The 22,448-nt window shown below is 42.9% G+C and overlaps 1 protein-coding gene across 1 annotated transcript; it reads right to left on the bottom strand.

Moving 5' to 3' along the window:
• Positions 1-525: 525 nt before the first annotated feature.
• ZBTB8B (zinc finger and BTB domain containing 8B) lies at positions 526-21,958 on the bottom strand. Its single transcript, XM_088790914.1, has 4 exons — positions 21,878-21,958; positions 16,335-17,362; positions 11,632-11,810; positions 526-7,130 (listed from the first exon to the last, which is right to left on the bottom strand). The coding sequence occupies exons 1-4, from the start codon at positions 21,937-21,939 to the stop codon at positions 6,813-6,815; spliced, it is 1,587 nt and encodes a 528-aa protein (XP_088647040.1). The 5' UTR covers positions 21,940-21,958; the 3' UTR covers positions 526-6,812.
• Positions 21,959-22,448: the final 490 nt, after the last annotated feature.

The raw sequence follows: 22,448 nt of genomic DNA, 5'->3' as shown, positions 1-22,448 counted from the left end.
TTTATTTTTCAATTACAGTTGACATTCAATACTATTTTATATTAGTTTCAGGTGTACAGTATAGTGGTTAGACATTTACATAAGTTACAAAGTGATCCTCCTGATAAGTCTAGTACCAAAAAAAAAAAGTCTAGTACCTACCTGGCATCACACATAGTTATTACGCTTCTACGTATTTTTAGATCATAAAGTGACTAATCTGTTGTTCTAATAATTGTTATATATTATTGCTGATCTTTAAATAAATTCACCTTTTGCAGTAGATTTATTAAAATTCAGAGTTAAGAAATACCTAAAATATATTTTCACTCAATACCATAATATTATATGGGCTGCTGTAAATATGTGTGTTTTTTTTGTTTCAAATAAGATTGTCCTTGTCCTCATAATACCAGCATGGGCCAGGGAGCTGCGCTCTACAACTAGACTGAGAAAACCAATGGCTTAAAAAAAACCAGGGTCGGGGAGGTGGGGAGGGTGGGGGGAGGGTGGGGGGGTGGGGGTGGGTGGGAGGGGTGGGGGGGTGGGAGGGGTGGGGGGGGGAATAAAAAAAAGGATTGTCCTTGCCAGCTTCCCTGAATCATGCCCAATCAGGTGTGTTGATGGTGGTTTATGTTGTTTCAGATATGTGTGGGTATTACTGAGAAATCAATATGTGATTTCCCTCCTCCCTCTAAGCATTACAGGAATGCCGGCCATGATCACACAAAGCCACATGAGGCTAAAACAGCATTTTCCTCTCCTGCGTTTTTAGTATGATGGGTACCCCAAGGAAACAAACGCTATCTACTGCTACTCTGTTACCTGCCCAAACATGTTTGTTATCAGCGTTGGCCTGGCAAGACCTGGTACCTGATCCTAACTGGAGCTGTGGGAACTAGGAACTAGTCATTTCACCTTTCTACACAATGGAGTTGGACTAGACTATCTCTAACGTCCCCTCTATTTCTCAGGTCCTTGATTTAATGGTTCTGTTCCACCTCTATCCTCATTTGGGGGAATTAACCAGTTTACATGGTCAGCCAAGACTCAATCCAGATGCAGTAGGGTTCCTTCACATCTGTCACAGCAACAATACCTTCGTTTTATCTTATTACACTGGATCAAAATAACGGGAAGTTATTTTTTGTTGGTTTGTTTCTAATAAGAAAATTATAGCATCTGATGCATATTTTCTAAAGACTGGGATTTTCTAACATGTTTATAGTATTTTTACATACCTGAATAAAACAAGTAATTTAAACACTGTTAATGTCCAAAACCACCATGTTTGGAAAAGGCAGGAAATGTCAGACACTGTTTAAATTGCTTGTAAATTGTATCCCAAGGCTAGAAGTTTACTGGATGGGTAGGACCACAATAAAAGGAGCAGAGACAAGAAAGCCTTCTCTGAGGCTCAGCCTGGGCTCGGTGCTCTACCCAAGCACTCTCAGGGCACTGTCCTTCTTCCTACCGTCACACCCAAACTGTGTGGCTTAACTGCTAGTCTCCCTGATCACACACTGCAAGTTCCTTGAGGGCAGGGATAGTGCATGTTCACTGATGTCCATCTGGTGCCTGACACATAATAAGGACTCCATAAATAATTGTTGCATAACTGTTGAATAAATGACCCATTATCCTCACCTGTTGATCTTCCAGGAGCAACAGAAGCAGGCAAAAATAGCACCACATGACAGTACAGTAAGAGGCACCATTACCAAGAGCCTAGTGTTTAGTGGTTGCTAGGTGGACATAGGTTCCCATCAAAGTGTGTTTGTCGGGATCCCCAGAAATTTTCATTCAATGTCCCTGTGGTATGTCATACTATACTCACCTACAATGAGTAGCACCAAAGGATACACGACATTTTGATAGGACCATTTTGACTATTTATCCAACTCTTTCACATATCTCAGCAAAATTTGCAGTGTATTTACAAGCAGCTAAGCACAAAGAATGGACACACTTCAAGAGAGGAAAAGTTAGTTGGTGTTGGCTATATTTTAGTAAGAAATTCCTCTGGCCATATTTTATATTTAGGAAGTAGGTGGAGTATCTATTGTGCAATTGCTTAACATACTGCATACTGTTTGGTAAAGGATTAACAGAACCTTTTCCCCTTCTGTGTGAGAATCTGACCTCTGGTTAACTTTCTAGCTCTGTTCCCCTGACAGCCTACTAAAGAGTAGTATGTCAACTATGTTGCTAGGCAACATTAGGTATGGTAGAAATGACCCCTAATTGGTAAAACACATCAAGACTGGGAGAACTTTAAACACCTGATAGGAAGTCACAGCTCTGGGTTTCCTTAAGTACAGTGACTCCTGGAACAGACATGTATATCTCTTGCAGGGACCCTGGAAGCTATGTCTATGGAATTGCTCCCATGGGACAAGAGGCTTTTAAGACAGGATAGCTCTCATATTTGCCTGATGTGGGTGTCTCCTTGTCCAAAAATCAAATGATAGATATAAGAATTGCTCTCCGAGACCACAGTTGTCAATGAAGAATTGGCAGTCGTAAAATTATCTACCTGGAAGGTCAGAACAGGTGCTAAATGTCCTCCTTAAGTTATAAAGGTTCTATATCATCTGGTCACAATGATATGAGTGTCACCTTTTAAAACCAGGACATGTTAGAAACCAACCAAACTATTCCTGCCAAACAAAAAAGTCTTGCTTATCTATACAGAAGCATTAGTTGAAGAAAAGAATTCAAATTTTCAGGTCTATAAGGAAAGATTTGAGGAACACAGTAATAGTTGATGTTGTGGAAATACTGAACAAAAATCAATGAAAACATTGCCCATAATGAGCAACTGAATAAAGTGCCCCCTTTTCTTCGGTTAGAAAATGGTGTGATCACGTGAAAGCACAAGGCATGCTACGAGAGACCAACGACAACAGGAAATACAGTGGTAATGCTCAAAGCAGAGTGTAACAGGAATTTCTCACCCACCCAACACTTTATCCCTCCCTACCCCGTTACACTAGACCTCACAGAGATAATTCTATTTTCAATGCACAAGAGACACACAAGAAAAACGTAGAAGTCCAAATGAAACTGTGAATTTATTTGACCAAAGACTACCCTATTCTTCCCCACTGCCCTCAGAATCAGTATATGTAGCCCTGCCTGTTGCCTTTCTCTCTGTGGGGTTTACCACATCAATTAACAACAACAACAATAACAAAAGGCCATCACAGTATTCTGAACCACCAGAATACTCAATTCTACAACACTCTACAGACCACTAGGTCGGTCACTTTCTTAAGGAATATTGAACGTCTAACGGCCACCAAAATATTTACATCAGAATGGCATCTTTCTGCCAAATGCCCAGAAGTCACAATGCTCTATGTAATTTCTTAATTTATTATTAATTAACAGGCTTATTTACATTCCTCCCCAACCCTTGCTGTGAAAGCCTGTCCCCTTCCCCAAAGAGAAACAACTTCCTAAGGATGCCATTTTAAAATTCCATTAAAAGTAAGAATCTTGTTCCCATTCATGCAATATATCTAAGATACAAGTTCTCTTTGTGAACTTGGAATGTGCCAGAAAGATGTTAGAATATAACCTAAACCACTAATGGTCTGTGTTGGACCCAGCAATGAATTTACTTATAAAAATATCACCAACTCCACAAATCAAAACCTCAAAGACACCGTGCAAACATAAATACTAAATGTGAACATAAATTTAAAACAGGACAGTTTATGATCTGATAGTCCAGACAAAGATCTCCTTTAAAAGTGACAGAATTCAGCAATCCAGTTATTACAAATGCCAGCACACGAACTCCAAACAGCCAACCAAGAATTTAACAATCTGAGACATTATACAAAAAAGAAGATTACTTAAATATTAAGCTTCATGTCCCATTTTCCTCCCAATGATTCTGCTACTTTAAAATTTAATAAAATGATCAAAGCCTAGTAGTCGTTCTGGGAGTATGAATCAGCGTCAGAATTTCTAAGTTTCCACATCACAAACCTAATTACATCTTGGGCAAGTTATGAATAATTTGGCCTCTGCTCCCCATTATACTAATCTACTCTTTTCTAAAACTTGTGAGAGAATGAGGGCCTATTGACTATTAAGATAAAAGGTAACCTAAAATATAACTGAACCTAAACGCACCTATTAAAGGTCAATTTTAAGATCTTACTTTTTAACACGTTGCGTATGGCGGGGTTTAAATCCCTCATACCCCTCTGTTCCAGCAGGTTTTTAAAAGAAACTACTTTAACATGCACTCTTCTCTTTAAAGTGTAAATGCTTCTATGTCATTTATTATTTTTCTATGGAATTTTTTAGGATTTACTCACCTATGATGTTAGTAATCCCTCCTGGTGTGATACTGCAGAAAGCAGCTTCCTTTGTTATTAATGAAACACAAATAATTCAATAAAATGTGCAAAGTAAAAAGAGTCAACAGTAAAAATGAGAATTCTCGTTATCCGTCCTTAACGCATGGCTCAGAAAAAACGAAGATTCTCGTGACCCGTACGCAACGTGTTTAATAGGGTTTCTCAGCCTTGAACTCTTAACATTATGGACCAGATAATTCTTTGTTGTAGTAAGAGGCCATCCTATGAATTGTAGGATGTTTAGCAGCATCCTTGCCTCTACCCACTAAATGCTAGCAGCACCCTGCCCCAAGCTATAGCAATTGAAAATGTCTACAGACATTGCCAAATCTCTCCTGGGGGGCAAAATCACCCCCAGTTGAAAAATCACTGTCTTCCAATGCAATCGCTAATGTAATTTTTTTTTATTTTGCACCCAGTGTTATGAATAGGTCATGGGGTCCCTGAAGAGGATCCTTGCTCTATTAGAGAAAGTAGGCAGAGAAGTTGAACTGTGAGGTAAAAAAATTATATTAAAACATCAAAAAATACTTTAAAGAGAGAAAGCAAAAATATCAAACATTAACTCCTTGCTAAGTATACCTTCTACACATCCACTTAGGTTTCCTTTTGCTAAAATCCCTCTTTTAAAACAACAGCTAATATTTTCATTTCAGGTTAAGAAAAGTGTTTCTGGTCCTTGATAATTTTCAATTTGTACTTCTTGATTTAGAACAGTAATTTTCAAACTAACTGTGGTAAAAGACCACTTTTTAAATTTCCAATCTACTGCAGACCAATTTGTGGTCCTACTGTGTGGATTAGTATCAAACAATTCATAGACCAGCACCTGTCTGTGGGCCAAGTTTGAGTAGCACTAGCTAGAGTTCAACTTTATTGAGAAGTACAGTTTAAACACCTTTGAACTCTTCAATGACTAACATTTACAATTTATGATGTTTTTGATGATCTTCTTTGTTGAAGGGACAGAAAGAGAAGTGATTTGGCTACCTTTTGAAACATAATTATACTAAAATTAAAGGAAGAAAAAGGGATTTGTTTTAAAATCCATTTTGGATACCGTAACATAAGACAAAATTATGAAAGTGCCTTAAATGTTTTTAATCCCTAATACTTCTGCTCATTAGCCCTTTAAAGAAGTACAGCCTTTTGTCAGAATAATTATATGCCCGCAAAGTGGGTGAAAGCAGACTGGTTTTAAAAACCTGTTCTTCTACTAACCTCTTCTCTTCCAAAGGATCTTTTAAAAGGTAAACAATTTAGAAATATAACTTGTTTATATAGGCTTACTCTTTCCCTCCAATTAAAGTTGTAGTCATAAACTAAGTAAAAGAATGTCATCGGTAGCTACATTTCCAGGTTACACAGCTGTGGCCTTTGGAAATGGCTTGAAAAAGCAGGGGAACATTTTTAATTTTGCCCAAATGTCTTGTTTGATGATCGCAAAACAAGTCATTTGTATATACAGAATTGTGAAATACCAAACTAAGCAGGGAAAACACCCAGACCTGGGCTCACAGGCTCCCTTCCTAGAGCTTAAAATTTAATTCAACTGGGCAAGTCAGAGTGCCATAAGGAAGCTTTTAGCTCATTTTCATGTTTATCTACACATAAATACCCACAGCTTTTAAAATTGCAGTCTTAGATTTAGAAAGTACCATTTACAATCATATAGCCAGACAGCCCTGCCTGACTTATAGCAATAAAGCTTTCTCTTAAATACTTCAGCAGAAAACTCAAAAGTGGAATTCATTATGAAAGGCTTGGCAGAGGTAAGATTGATCTCAACTTAATATATTTTTGGGGCGGCCAGATGGCTCAGTTGGTTAGAGTGCGAGCTCTCAACAACAAGGTTGCTGGTTCAATTCCCACATGGGATAGTGGGCTGCGCCCCCTGCAACTAAAGATTGAAAATGGCAACTGGACTTGGAGCTGAGCTGCGCCCTCCACAGCTAGATTAAAGGATAATGACTTGGAGCTGATGGGCCCTGGAGAAACACACTGTTCCCCAATATAATTTTAAAAATAATAATAAATAAATATATAAATATATATATACATATTCTTGCCCACCTATTCAGAGAAAAGATGATAACAACAAAGGACTGCAGAAGATTGAGACAATATGAGAACAAGCATGGAGCTTTTCTTATTTTTCTCCTAACCAGAGTTTGGATGCACAATAGGAAAAACAGGAAGCCTGAGGGCCAGACTTGATTCCCTCAGAGTTAAGTATAGACAGCAAAGCCCTCAGAAACCAAAGGCACCACACTAAAAAGTCACAGTCCTTTGAATCACAAAATCCAACCTCTATCATGAAGTCTAACAAAAATGTAACTATATTAACAGTGAAAAACATGTTCCTCTCAGAGTACCACAAAAACTGGACAAAAGGTGGCTTTCAACCACAGAATGAGCAATAACAAATTCTAAAGCCTCTTCCCCACTAATTTACTGCTACGTGAGTGTCCCCTGGTCTATTAGGTTGGAACGAAGTTGTGGTCTGTCGTCAGAATCATCTCCAGCAGGATCGTTTTCCTCACCAGACTCCACATAGATTGGCCAGTCATTGTCTGTGTCACTCTTTTCTTGGCTTTCGGACGAAGCCTCCACCAGGCTAAGGTTGATGGGCATCAAATCGTCCTCGTCATCATGTGTGTCTGTAACACAGGTGCAGCTGTCACACAGCCCAAAGCGCCGCAGTCCCTGTGACAGGTGACTGGTGAAGGTTCTCCTGCAGCCCTTACAGATGATTGGACGGTTGGATCTGTGGACCTAAAGCAGACACAGTAAATGTCAGAGCAATGTGCTTGAGCCATGGCCTTCAAGGCTCCATGTGATGTGGTCCATGGCTGACCCTCCAACCTCATTTCTCATCATTATTCCTCTTGTTCCATCTGCCACAGTCTCAACCTCACCAAGGTCCTTTCCACCAGCGCCATTGGACATAGGTGGAACGTGCCCTTCTCCCCAGTTCCTACCCTTCCCTTTGCCTTTCAAGGAAGTCTTCTCTGATGCTCCAGGCCAGGCTAGGTCCCCCAGCTGTATATTCTCACTTATACTTCTTCCTTTATTATACAGTAGTCCCCCCTTATTCACAGTGAATATGTTCCAAGACTGCCAGTGGATGCCTGAAACCGTGGATAGTACCAAATCCTATGTATACTATGTCTTATTCCTGTACATACCTACCTTTTCACTTAAACGAAGCACTTTACGGTTCTCTTTGGCATATCTGAATCTCCAGCATCACTAGTCTTGCATTCTGGGGCCATTAAATAAAATAAGGGTTACATGAACACAAGCACGGTGATACTACAACACTCAATCTGATAACCAAGATGGCTACTAAGTGACTAATCAGCCCTTGGCATATACAGCATGGATACACTGGACAAAGGGAGGATTCACATCCTGCGTGAGAATGAGCAGGACAGTGAAAAATTTCACCCCGCTACGCAGAATGGCACGCAATTTAAAACTTATGAATTGCTCATTTATGGAATTTTCCATTTAACTTTTTTGGGCCACAGTTGATCGCAGGTAACTGAAACCACAGAAAGTGAAACTGAGGATAAGGGGAGACTGCTGTATTTCTAACAAGTTACTGGTGAAATTCACTAAACTGTAAGTTCCAAGAGGGCAGGGTCTGTCCTCATTCACATCCTCTGTTGTCTGTCACATTTATTACTATATCCCTAATACCTGGCATTGAAAGGGCACTCAGTAAACTGGTTAGGATTTTAGGTACAGCTTCTCATGTACCTTGGATTGTTTAGTTATTAGGAAGGCAGATTTTGCTAGACAGTATTCCCCAAACATGCCAGCAGATGCTTCACCCTTGACTTTTTCATTGACAAATACATTCCTTACTTAATGAGAAGAGCTTTGTATTCAGAAAAGAGAACCTGATCTCCTACCACATGCAGCAACTCCTGAGGGCAGCAGCCCCAGGAGTCCCCTCTGTATAAGGAACTATCTTTCAAATGTATGCACTCTTCAGAAACTCCAGCCAGAAGGAGACTGTGAATCAATCAGCGCCTCTCTTTTAGAGAGCTCTGGATGTAGGTATACACAGGAGGCAGAGACAGAGAGCGGCTCATTCAGGAGAAGGGCCAACATGATACCCAGGTTGCTGGAGCTGTATTACATCCTGACCAATGTCCCTGCTTTCCATGAGTTTTCCTGGGCTTCCTACACTAACCCTTCAACACTTGAGCCAACCTGAGTGTGTATGTGACCCTTACAACCTGAGGGCCTTTGAATACCACCTCTTTGGGCTGCAATGGACTGGACCTTGTATAACGTGGAAAAACAGAGGGAACGAGGATTCCAACCAATGAAACATCTTAGAGGCATCCAGAGACCTACTGCTACCAAGATAGACTGGAAATATAAATTGAAATTAAAAAAAAACACACACACACAAACAAATAAAAGCAAGGCCTTGGGATCAGGCCATTCTCAGAGCAGTGTTCTGGGACCAGCACTGAGAGCAAAGGCAGTCAGTAACCTTGATAGATCTTAAATCTGGATTCTTTCAAAACCATAATTCACAATCCATAAAACTCATCCCTTTTTTTTTTTTTAAAGATTTTATTGGGGACGGGGAACAGTACTTTATTAGGGAGCAGTGTGTACTTCCAGGACTTTTTTCCAAGTCAAGTTGTTGTCCTTTCAATTTTAGTTGTGGAGGGTGCTGTTCAGCTTCAAGTTGTCCTTTCAGTTTCAGTTGTGGAGGGCGCAGCTCAGCTCCAGGTCCAGTTGCGGTTGTTGTTGCTAGTTGCAGGGGGTGCTGCCCACCATCCCTTCAGGGACTCGAGGAATTGAACTGGCAAACTTGTGGTTGAGAGCCCATGCTCCAACCAACTGAGCCATCCAGGAGGCAGCTCAGCTCAAGGTACCGTACTCAATCTTAGTTGCAGGGGGCAGAGCCCACCATCCCTTGCGGGACTCGAGGAGTTGAACCAGCAACCTTGTGGTTGAGAGCCCACTGGCCCATGTAGGAATCGTACCGGCAGCCTTCGGAGTTAGGAGCACGGAGCTCCAACTGCCTGAGCCACCGGGCCGGCCCAAACTCACCCTTTTGAAGTGTACAGTTCAGTGGCTTTTAGTATATTCACAAGATCACCATCACCTAATTCCTGAACATTTTCATCACCCCATAAAGAAACCCTGTACCCATTAACAGTCATCCCTCTTCCATTCCCACGTCCCCAGAGCTCCTTGGTGACACCCAAGGTACCCTCCATCGCCATGGGCCTGCCCATTTTGTACATTACATATAAATGGAATCATAAAGTATGTTGTCCTTTGTGACTGGCTTCTTGCACTTAGCATAATGTTTTCAAGGTTCATTCATGTCGCAGTGTCTATCAGAACTTCATTCCATTTTATGGCTGAGTAACATTCCATTGTAAGGATATACCTTTTGTCTGTTTATTCACCAGTGGATGGACATTTGGGTTGTTTCTACTTTTTTACTATTATGAATAATGTTACTATGAACATTTGTGTGAGTTTTTGTGTAAATGTATGCTTTCAGTTATCATGCGTATATACCTAGAAGTAGAATTATTGGGTCCTATAGGAACTTTATGCTTAACTTTTTGAGGAACGGCCAAACTGTTTCCCACAGTGGCTGCCCCATTTTCCAACCCCACCAGCAGTGTAGGAGGGTGCCAATTTCTCCACATCTTTGCCAGCACTTCTCTATCATCCGTTTTTTCGATGATAGCCCTCTTAGTGGATGTGAAGTGGTATCTCATTGTGGCTTTGATTTGTACTTCCTTAATGACCAATGATGTTGAGCATCTTTTCATGTGCGTATTGGCCATTAATATTGTTTGGAGAAGTGTCTATTTGAATCCACTGTTTGAGCTATTTGTCTTTTTAGTGTTGACTTGTTAAGAGTTCTTTATATATTCTGGACAATAGACCCTTATCAGATAAACAATTCACAGATATCTTCTCCCATTCTCTGATTGTCTTTTCACATTCTTGATAGCATCCTTTGAAGTCCAAAAGATTTTTATGTTGGATTTTCCAAAGACTGGCTGCCTTGCTCAAAGATCTTAAATGAAATGCGCTTCTAAATGGCCTGAGTGCTTTTTAGCTGGTGGGAATCATCCGCTCACATGAGAGACAGAGTTCTAGGGTGCAGCCAGTGGGAGAGGAAGTCCCCTTGGTCTGCGGCCCTCTTTGCCTTATAAATGGCAGTACAGAACCCTCAAAGATATTGTGGGTTCAATTATAGACCACCGCAACAAAGCGAATATCACAATAAAGTGAGTCATACAAATTTCCTGGTTTCCCAGTGCATAGAAAAGTTATGTTTATAATACAGTATAGTCAATTAAATGCGCCATAGCATTACGCCTAAAAAAATAATATTCATAGCTTAATTTAAAAATAGTTTATTTCTGGGGGAGGCCAGATGGCTCAGTTGGTTAGAGCAAGGGCTCTCAACAAAGTTGCAGGTTCAATTCCCACATGGGATGGTGGGCTGCGCCCTCTGCAGCTAAAGATTGAAAAGGGCAACTGGACTTGGAGCTGAGCTGTGCCCTCCACTAGATTGAAGGACGACTTGGAGCTGATGGGCCCTGGAGAAGCACGCTGTTCCCCAATAAAATTAAAAAAAAAATAAAAATACTTTATTTCTAAAAAATGCTAACCATTCATCTGATCAAGGATCATTGATCACCATAACAAATATAATAATAAGGAAGAAGCTTAAACTATTGCAAGAATTACCAAAATGTGATACAGAGACAAAAAGTGAGCAAATGCTCTTGGAAAAATGGTGCCAACAGACATACTGGACGCAGGGTTGCCATAAAACTTCAGTTTGTAAAAAACAACGTATCGGCAAAGAGCATAAAGCAAAGTACAATAAAACAAGGTATGCCTGTATAGTTCCCCCCAACCCCAAAGCGCTGGGATTGGGTGCGAAACTGAGGATACAGCTGCCTTTTGGCATCACACCGGTGGAACAGACCCACCGTCCAAGCCCCAGTGTTCTCTGCCTTTTAGCTGGTGGGAACCAGCGTCTGAACATTCTTGACTCTTCCCTAAGAAAACGAATCTGTTACCACGTAAGTTTTAACTTTCTCTAGGTGCCACCAGCCTGGCTTCAATTTAGTAGTAGAAACATATGTTTAAAATTATCTGAAAATACCCCAGTGGACAGAGAAGTGAAAGACAGGCTGGCATTACCCTTACGTTAGACAAGTGTCATGAGCCCCGCAGCCCCCAAGAGAATCGCCGCGTCACTTACGCTCAGGGCGTGGCTGCGCAGGTGCTCCTGCCGAGTGAACCTCTTGCCACACGTCTCACAGGGGTAGGGGCGCTCACCGGTGTGCGAGCGGATGTGCCGCTTGAGGATGCCCTTCTGTTTGGCAGTATAAGGGCAGAAAGGACACTTGTGGAGCTTGATGGGGACCACCAGTACATCACCTGGGGAACCAGATGAATTGATTTAGCTGTACTGTAAGCAGCAACAACACTGCCACCCTCCCATGGATGGGATCCAGGGCTGGGGAGTTCTACCAGCCCAGGTTGTTATGATGGATCAGAACTCTGGACCAGGATTCCGCTTTCTTTGACAGTAGCTCCTAAGAATAGCTTCCAGGCAGGTACAGAAGAGGTTTGCTATGGTGCACCCTAAACGGTTTGGAATTCATATTAACTCTATGTATCTGAAATCATCCAGGAAATCGCTTAAATCGTTTTTCAACTCTTGTTGTTGTTGTTGTTTACTTTGCTCACACAACCATTAAGGTGACAACATGATTAGCACCCACATGTATAGAAACTGTTCCTTTCAAGTTAAGTTACCTGAGTTACCCTTATTGTATTAGGTTGGTGCAAATGTAACTGCGGTTTAAAAGGTTAAAAATAATTGCAAAAATCGCAATTACTTTTGCACCAACCTAATAGTATTCCAAGATTTGTTCCATCTATCTGTGCCCTTCAGGATTTTACAGACTTTGCTCATATCATGTATCATATCATGTCATATCATATCATATATCATATCACATCTTATCTGAAGGCATTCGTGACTAAAGCTTACCAGGCACAGAAATCTGAGGCACAGAAACCTGGGTTCAAGTCTTGGCTCTACCACTTACCAGTTGTATCCTTGGACATCTCACTTAACTTCTCTCTGCCTTAATTTACTCATCTGTAAAATAGGGATGATAGGCGTTCCCATCTCAATGCACTGTGGTAAGAACGAAATTAATTAATACTGAAGGCAGAGACCTGGCACATGTTAAGTTCTCGCAAATGTCAGCCATCGTTGTCACCATTATCATTTCCTCGGTATTCCTTTACTGATTAAGCAGGCCATGCTCTTTTGGTCTCTCTCAACACTGGAATAACTCCTTTTCTCTGGGACCTTCTCAGGACATGGAAATGGGCTGTGTCTTTCCTGAGGTGCTGCCCAAAGTATGGCAAGCTTGAATCCCAAGTGAGAATCCAACATCATTCTATGAAACAGTGGAGATTTTGTCTTGGGTTTCTAGTTCTCATCCTGATAATGCCTACCATTTTGCATAATCTATAATGACTTCAGAACCTGTTTCCTAGAATAAAAGCAGCAGCTCATCACTCATCACTACACACACGTTGGATTATTTTATTTCTCACTGATCACACTGATACCGGGATGCCAGTTTCCTTCTCACTCCTCTGGCACTGCAGAATTTTCCCGTCATTTCTCCCCATCAGACCGTTCTTCCCAATTAGTTACAAGAACATTAAGTGAAATGGATCCAGCATTAGTCCTTGGAAAAACCAACCATTAACTATTTTTCTCCATCAGAAAAGTACGAATTATTGCAACACTTTCCTTCCTCTCTCATGATCTGATTCCCCTAATATAATAGTTCAGTTTGAATGCCTATCACTCACCAGGCACTATGTCAAGATCTGTCTTTACCAAGATACCTGTTTTCTCCCTTAGATAGTTAAGTCTATGCAAATTGGTGCAGCCACTATAGAAAACAATATGGAGGTTCCTCAAAAAAATAAAAATATGAGTAGATCTATCATACGATACAACAATTCCACTTTTGGGTATCTATCTGAAGAAAATTAAAACACTAATTCGAAAAGATATATGCTCCTCTATGTTCTTTGCAGCACTATTTACAATAGCCAAGATAATGGAAGCAACTTGGGTGTCAATTGATCAATGAATGGATAAAGAAGATGTGGTATGTATATTACTCAGCAATAAAAAAGAATGAAATCTTGCCATTTGTGACAATACAGAAGGACCTGGAGGGTATTATGCTAAGTGAAATAAGCCAATGACTGACATTAAATAACTCCATGAGAAGCTGAAAACAAATGGACAGAGGTAAGAGGGATGGGTACTTGTGGTTTCGGAAGCCAGGTAAAGAAAGAATTTCGGGGCCGGCCCGGTGGCTCAGGCGGTTAGAGCACCATGCTCCTAACTCCGAAGGCTGCCGGTTCGATTCCCACATGGGCCAGTGGGCTCTCAACTACAAGGTTGCCAATTCAATTCCTCGAGTCCCACAAGGGATGGTGGGCAGCGCCCCCTGCAACTAAGACTGAAAGAACAACAACTTGAAGCTGAACGGCACCCTCCACAACTAAGATTGAAAGGACAACAACTTGACTTGGAATAAAGTTCTGGTCCCCTTCCCCAATATATATACACATATATATAAAAGAATTTCGAGAAGAGAAAAGCCAGAGTCAATGACCAAGAGAGGTTAAGTAAGATAACACCTGAAAATCACTCATTGGGTCAGCTCTAGAAATGTATAGCTGACCTCATGACAGCGGTTTCAGTGGTGTGTAGAGGGCAGAAGCCAGATTGCAGCAGGCTGAGAAAAGAGTGGGAAGTACAACAGTGGAGGCAGCCAGTGCAGGTGAACTTCCCAAGAAGTGATGAGAGGTGCTGGAGCTGGGGTTGGGAGATCAAGGGAAGACAAATGACAGGAAGACCTTCTTCTTTGACAGTTTCTGTGAATGGCAGGAATGAGAAACATGCACACAGAACGGCAACAGCCTCCTGACGGTCGCCTCACCCTGGTCTCTCCTCTGCACACCATCTTGTGCTGGGGCCAAATTAAGCTCCCTGAAGTACAGATCCTGTCCACTCCCGAGCTTAGAAACTACTCCCTATTCCCCCTGTGCCTACAGATAAAAACCTCACCTCTTAGCATTCAAGATTATCCATGCTCTGACTCCAATTTTTCCCTATGTCTCCTCTTCTCACCCTTAGATGCCACATTCATAAAACCTCCCTGATCTCTCAATAGGAAGCCACTTTTCATGCTTTGGACAACTGTGAAACTCACATGTCCATCGGTCTTCCAGCCCTGGTAACTTTCTACCATGTGATGCCAATTACACGCGTCTTATCTCCTCTAAGACACAACCAGTTCTTGAGGGATGGATTCATGTCTGACTTATCTCAGCAGCTTTATCAGGAAGGTGCTCAAATATATGAAAAAATGCGTAAATCACTGAACAAACCAGTCCTACTCTGTGCCTTGGCACATGGAACAGATTTACCCTGGAGCTGTGTGAATGGAATCAAAACCTGGTAGACAATAGGCATGGCCAGGGGCCAGGGTAGCTGCCTTGCCACAGCACCCTATAGTTGGAAACCTGACTTTACAGACTGATAGACTGGACTTGAATGAAGACGGTGTAGAGCTGAATTACTATTTCTTGATACTTGTGCTTACAGGCAAGGGGAGTTGAAAGATAAACTCGTTGTACTGAACTCCTCTATCTGCTTACGCTGCCTTCAGTTTGTTTAATGAGTGACATGAAGCCCGCCCACGTTTCTAGTTTTAGCTGTGCCACTTACCAGCTCTGCATTCTTAGGAAATTCATTAAACCCTTCTGGATCTCAGTTTCCCCACACTTCTTCTGCCAAACTCACGGGGCATGATGAAGGTCTACTGAATGTGAAAGTATGATCACAGTCTATGAAGTGCTATTATGTACAAGGAAATGAGATTTCAACAAGTTCCCATAGTGTGGTCACTGAAAACTGCCACTACCTTCTAAATGCTGGTTAAGTCAGTGTCTCTGAGGACCAGAAAGAGCATTTTCAAGTTTTTGAAGTCTAAGATTAATCAGACATATACATAGTATTTGCTTTAAACAAAAATTAAAATATCTAAAGACGGCCACTTGAGAACGAATAAAAGCAGCTGATCTCCCTTATTTAAAATATTCAGTATTGAAGAGTGTATAAGAATTTTGATTCCTTAATTTCTTGGTTTGAGGTTCTGGAAGCTATAGGGTACTTTTCTCAGGAAGGTGACAGCCAAGTCTATTTCCAGCTCCTAAAAGACACTTTATAACACAATTATCTCACCTGTTAAGAAGAGTTAACTCATCTCTCAGAATTGTTCAGGATACAACCAAGTTCTCTTAAAACACAAAAGACTACCGAAGGATATAAGAAATTTGCTTGGGCCGGCCTGCGGCTCAGGTGGGTGGAGCACCGTGCTCCTAACGCTGAGGTTGCCTGTTCAGTTCCCACATTGGCCAGTAAGCTGCGCCCTCTACAGCTAAGATTGTGAACAACGGCTCTCCCTGGAGCTGGGCTGCCATGAACAGCCGGTCGAGGTGAGATGCCGTGGGCTGCTGTGTGCTGCCAGGCTGACCAACGGTCATAATACCAGCATGGGCCAGGGAGCTGTGTCCTACACAACTAGACTAACTGGAGGGAGGTGGGGTAGGCGGAAGAAGGGGGGAAAAAAGAAATTTGCTTACACGAAGCTAAATGCCAACCCTGAAATATTCTCAACTAGATCGCACCATTGACCACGACATGTTAACTGAGTGTCTTATATGCCAGGCACCATGGTTGGTGCTGGTGGTGATGGTGATGATGGTGGTAATGATGATGATGGGAGACTCTAAGGCACAGATGTGGATGCGAAGTGACTGGCAGAGACGATGAATGCTAACGGAGCTCACCTGAGTCCTCTCCATACCAGTCAGTCTGGACATCCATCATGGAACTCATAGCTCCTCCTGCATCATCTGGTCTTCCCTCCAAACTCCGAGAAAAATGGTGGTCTGCATCATCCTTGCTCTGGACAGCACTGTTGCGCAGGAGGGCCTCCAGGAATTGCTTCACGTGGTAGTTACCATAAGCCAAGTCCACCGCCTGGCCACTGGGCAAACCCTCCTCCATGTGGGCCAGGCTCAGCGGGGCAGCATACTGCTGCAGCTGCTCGCCAACCTCTACCTCCACTTCGTCAGCATCAAACTCCACTTTGGGCTCTATCTGTTTGGGCAGAGTAGAGAGGTCACTGTCAGCTGAGCCACTGCCCTGGCTGTCTTTCACCACTAGTTCCAGGGGGTGGCAGCCTCTGCAGTCACCACATGGGGACTCTCTTGGACAGTCCACACTCTCTTCTCCCTTGGCTGCAGAGAACAAGCCCTTGGTATCACAGGAGGTCCCTTCCCGGCCTGAACTGGGGCTTCCACTGTCAACCTGATGGGCTGCTGCTGCAGCTGCCGCGGCTGCCGCCGCAGCCGCTGCCGCCATGGCTGCTGCCACAGCAGCCTCCTTCTCCATCTTTCGGCAGATATCAAGGGATGACCTGATGTATGTCTTGCAGAAGTTCACCACGTCGTTCATCTGCAGGTAGCTGGCGGCGGACATAACTTCAATCACGTTCTCCCCACACAAATCCAACTTGCCGGAATAGAGGAAATCTAAGATGGTGGAGAAGGCGTCAGGGGTGACAATGTCCAAGGAGGCGGTGCTGTGCCGCCCGCTGTCCTGGATATAATGAATGAGCAGGGCTCGGAAGTAGCCGCTGTTGGCAAACAAAATGTTCCTGTGGGCCTTGAAGATCCGCCCTTCCACGATGATGCTGCAGTCACAGAAAAAGTCCCTCTTTCGCTGTTCATTCAGCTCCCCCAAGAGCTTGGCATAATAGGATTGCACCTCCATTTCTCCACCAGCTGCTGCTGCTCTGGAGTAGCCTGTATCTCTGCCAAGATTTTTTTTTAAGTTAATTCACAAATCCCAATCTTACAAACAAGATGTTCATTTTTAATTTTTTTTTTAATTCTTCTAAAAACACTGGTTCAATTGTGTCTTTATGAGCTGTTTTGAATCTAACAAAAATCAGAGGTTGTCCAACTGGGTTAATTTATAAACAAATAAACAAAAAAAAATTAGAGCTAACTGCCTATGGGCACAGTTTGTAGTGTTTTACATGGAGTCTTTCAGTGAATTTTTATAAAAACCCTAGGATAAAATACCAATATTGTCCCCGAGACTCAGAGAGGATACAGATGACCCAGCTATAACAGAGACAGGACTCAAAACGAGGTCTGTTAACCTCTGCTCCAGAGTTCGTGCTCTTATGCACTACATTCTACTTTCTTCAAGACTCAAAATATAGATAATACCCAAATCTAAGAATTACAGTGCAATCAGTCTACAGTGTCCTGATAGAGACCAGAGACTGGCAAGGGCAGTCTCAGCTCACACCTATTATCATCACTCCGCGGAAACTGGTGGATTCATGGGCTAGCCAGCACACATTCACCACTCTTTTCGTTTTAGTGCCCTTTTTGGCTTTGGTGGAACCACCCTCCCCCCATTCTTGGCCAATGTGCTTTGCATCTAGCTGGAGCCATCCCCAGGCTCCACTCTCCGACCACAGTGATTGGCTCGGAGATGCCATGTGGCTTGGTCAGAGCCAATGAAAAGCAGTGAAATGTTTACTGGAGGGTTCTAAAAAAGAGCACTCTCTGCTCTGTGGGCAGGTGAGATATGAGGGATGCTGTCACCACATCACCAGGGGAACCAGCCCTAACAAAGATGACAGACATCCCAGCTAAGGCAGGAGCAACAGATGGAGCCTGGGGACCTGGGGACACAATCTGAGTCCCAACTCTTTCTGTGCTAGAAGCCAATTAAGTCCCTTTTTGCTTTAGCTGGTCTGAGAAGGGTTTTCTATCTCTTGCAACTGATAGACTCCTAACTGATTGACTCTATTACCCTTGGTTCACTCCTCTGTACGTACTTCCATGTCCTAACCCTTGTCTGTCTGTGGACTACAAGTCATTTAAGGCATGAGCCATGTCTTATTTCATTTGATGTCCCCCCATAGCACCTGACAGAGTGCTTTGGAGAAGGAGTTTTGTTAAATACAAAGGAATACTCTTCTCTTAACTGCTAAGTAGAACAGGTATAAATCAAGTTCAAAATCCTTCTGCTAAAATCGCATCTGTGTACATGCTTTTGCTGGTATATGCTTCAAATTTTTGCTGGAACATTATACAGGCAAGAGTTACTTTCTTCCCCAAGCTCTCTCTTCCATCTTTTCCCATCATACAAACCACATGGCCATCCATCAATACCCCTTTCACTTACTTACCCATGGAACTCAGAGAAGTTTCTATAACCAAGTACATCAACTCCCGCTACTGAAATCACGAAAAGCCTAGTTAGAGCTGCCAACCAAGGCTAACAACTCTTTAGCACTCTTCCTTTCTACAGATGAAGCACATCTCACCCAACCAGGAACCAGGCACCCACTCCCCACGATGAGGGTCCTTCCACTGGCAAAATAAATTTCCCAAGGCCTATACACTAACTGCACAGACTTTACTCATAAAAGACCCACACAACCTCTTAAATGGCAATTTACACCTGCTTTATACAGACGTATAACAAGTGATACACTGAGTTTGGAAACTAGAGAACCAATTAGGGAGAGAAGTAGAGATGAGCCTCTATAAGGAAGTAAATTTAAAATGAGAACTGACAGGTCGGAAAAAGTAAAACAGCTATTAAAAAAATAGACCTAGGAATTTTTTCAAAATATCAGCCAGAGGCCATTTAGCCAAGGGTTTTAAACACTCCTACATATTCAAAATGGACAAAGGACATCACTAAATTATAGCCCATGGATTTAACTGACGGGCCTAAGTCATCAAGAAGATTCTTATCTTTTTAGATTATTTTAAACTCAAGGAAGTTATGTCATAATTTTGGAAATTTTCATTCAAAGTAATTAAAATTAACATGTTTTTGGTTCAGAAAGGAAGATAACTGTCAGATATCTGGAAAATTCTATTATTCCCAAATAAATCAATTCTGAAAGCTTTCACAGGACTAAGGTTTCACTGTCATTTCACCTCTTCCCACTGCTTCAACCAAGCCTTCCCATCAATTCCTGCTACTGCCTTTGGCAATTAAAATATTAAGGGATAAACAAGATATAGGAAAATGCAACATTTAAATACCACATTCTATTCTTCCTCAGAACTGAAAGAAAACCTATCAGACTGATAAAGTCACATTTTTAAATGTGATAATATCCACTGTTGACGGGAACACCATTTTAGAGGGGAATATAGAAATATTTATCAAAACTTAATAATGTACACACATGAAGCTAAATGCCCCAGGAATGTCACTGCTAGAAGTTTACCCTTTGGAATGTATTCTCAAAAATACATCAAATGATAATTTCAGAAATTTCCATTGCACCAGGTTTTTTGTACTAATACAAAAGTAGAAACAACTGAATGGCCACAAATAGGGAACAAGTTAAATCAATGAAATGCAATCACACAGTGGAGTACTAGGCAACCATGTTTTTAATGAGCTAGACTTGTGTGTGTTCACATGAAAAGGCCACTAAGATATAGTTAGTGAAAAAAGACAAGATGCAAAACAAAATGTACAGTATGATCCCATCTGTGTATATGCTTTTGCTGATATATGCATGATTTCTTTTCTGGAAGGTTATACAAGCAAGAGTTAACAGCAGATACCCTTGAGGGGAGGAACTAGGTGTAAGAGGTGCGTGGAGAGACCTTCACTTTTCTTTTTCAACCTCTGTACTGCTAGTATGTTCCACTATATGTCTGTATTGCTTTTATTTTTATTTTTAAACAAACGGGGGGGGGGGGAGGAAAAGAGGTAAAAGGGTAAATAGTTGGCAAACCAGAAAGATAAAAATCTAAGTAGACACAATACTTCTTAACTTGCATAATGGTCTTTTCTACAGGGCCTCCTCCCAGGGTATTTCCTTTTTTTTTTTCCCCACTGGAAGATGCTCCTTTCCAGTAATAGTACCCAAAACTCATTTCCTTTGGCTTTCTCTCTGCAAATATTGTCAGGTCTATTGGGTCATGCAAATACTCCCTGACTTTGCAAGTCTATCCACATACTTTCTTCAAACTTTTCCCCAATCCTGCATTTGGCACATAACGTGAAAATATTTCTCACACTAATCCCACTTGCCTTGGGTGCTCTGCATCCCTGGCACATGCTGAGGATCACCTCTCCCAGAAAAGAAGCTCTTGGGGCACATATACTATTCTCAGAAGTACATTTATCCACACTCTGGTGGGGAGCCTCCCAACCTTCCCACTGTTCCAACTCAACAGGTACTGGCTACATACAATGTCTGACACAAGGAAGAAGCCAGGAATAGAAAAACGAACCTAGTACTGTACAGTGCCTGTCCTCTGGGTTGCAACACTACCACCTGCAATAAAGTCCCACATTCCCCTGAGAGAATCCTACCTAGCCAGATCATAGGACTGTCTTCATTCTGGCACCAACCAAAAGCAGCTTTGACAAGATTCCTTCCAGGTTCACCCATCTGAGAAAAATGACAACCTGCTCATCAATTGTTAGCATTTACTGAGCACTACTTCTTATGAAGCACTGTACGAAGCACTTTACAAACATTAATTAACTTTAACCTCACAATAACCGAATGCAGTAGATATGATCATTACATCTTCTTTTTCAGAGGAGGAAAGGAAGGTTCAAATTTACTGGTAACACATCCAAAGCTAGGATTGGAACAGAGATTGGTCTGATTCCAGAGTTGACATCCTTAACCACTATGCCAACCTGACTCCCCAGACCTCCAGGACACAGTGAGAAGGGTTCCTTCCCTTCCCCAACGCATGGAGAGGAGGGGAACGACACGGAAGAAGTTTCCATTTCCACAGAAAGAATTTCAGGGTCAATTGCATGTTTGGGTCACCTGCTAAATTGCTCGCAAGTCAAGGGGATCCTCCCCCGTCCGGAGCCAGACGACCGGAACCAGTTACTGGACTCGGTCTTGGGTCTCTGAGGGTGGGGAACTGAGGCCTTGCCCCTCCCGTGGCCTTCGCGGACAAAGTGACCATCGCTGTGGCGGACACAACCCCAACACCATCGGAATGAGCCCATGCCCCGACCACCCGGGTGGACCACGATGGGAGACAGCCCGATGCCAGGGAAGGAGAGGTATCTGCCGCCGCGGCGCCCCTCCCCACGCTGGAGGGAAGGCTGGGGGTCGGTCATCCAAAGCGGGTTCGCGCGGCGAGGGTACCGGGAGTCGCCAGGGCCGGGCGGTCCGAGGAAGGCCGACCCAGTGGGGGCTTCCCTGCCGGCTGCATCCCCGCCCGGGTCGACCTCCTTTGGTGCCCCGAATCCTGCCCAAGTCAATGAAAGCGGCAGCGTGAACCCACTTCTCGACTCTCACCTTCCAGCGGGTTCCAGCCGCGCCTCCACCAAGCTACGTGCACCGACACGCCCCCCTTTCATTCACCTGTCTCCCCCTCCGGTGTGAGGCGGGGCAGTTGACCAATCATGGGGGCTCCTGGGCTCAGGAAGGCGGGCCCTTAGGCCAGCAGATTAGTCAATAGCGCCGGCACCCCCCTCCGGAGGATGCGCTCTGAAGGTTCCAGTGCTCGCGTGGTGATGGGAATTGTGGTCTTAGCACCGGTGTTTAGGGCAAAGATGTAGTGGACAAAACTACAAGTACCGAGATGCCAAAAGGGGCAAGAACTGGCGCTGGAAAAGGCTGGCGCTCCGTTCGGTCTTCTGAATCCCACTTGAGGGACCTGCGAAGTGTTAGTCTCTTTGTCCCGAAAGCTTAAAATGCGGCGTGCATATTAATACAGCCTGGAGAGGAAGAGCTATGACTGATCAGTCCGCACACATTTTACTTGCCCGCACTCTCCGCAAAAAATATGGAAATGAGTGAAATGGTTAATCTACTCAACAGGTTTGCTTGAACATTCGCAACACTCTCTTTCCTTGAAAGGCTTTCA

This window comes from Rhinolophus sinicus, chromosome 14 (assembly GCF_057876585.1).
Source record: "Rhinolophus sinicus isolate RSI-liver-muscle chromosome 14, RSI-T2T, whole genome shotgun sequence".
Classification (NCBI taxonomy): Eukaryota; Metazoa; Chordata; class Mammalia; order Chiroptera; family Rhinolophidae; genus Rhinolophus; species Rhinolophus sinicus.
The sequence above is the reverse complement of the archived record's forward strand: the minus strand, read 5'-3'. Positions and strand labels throughout refer to the sequence as shown.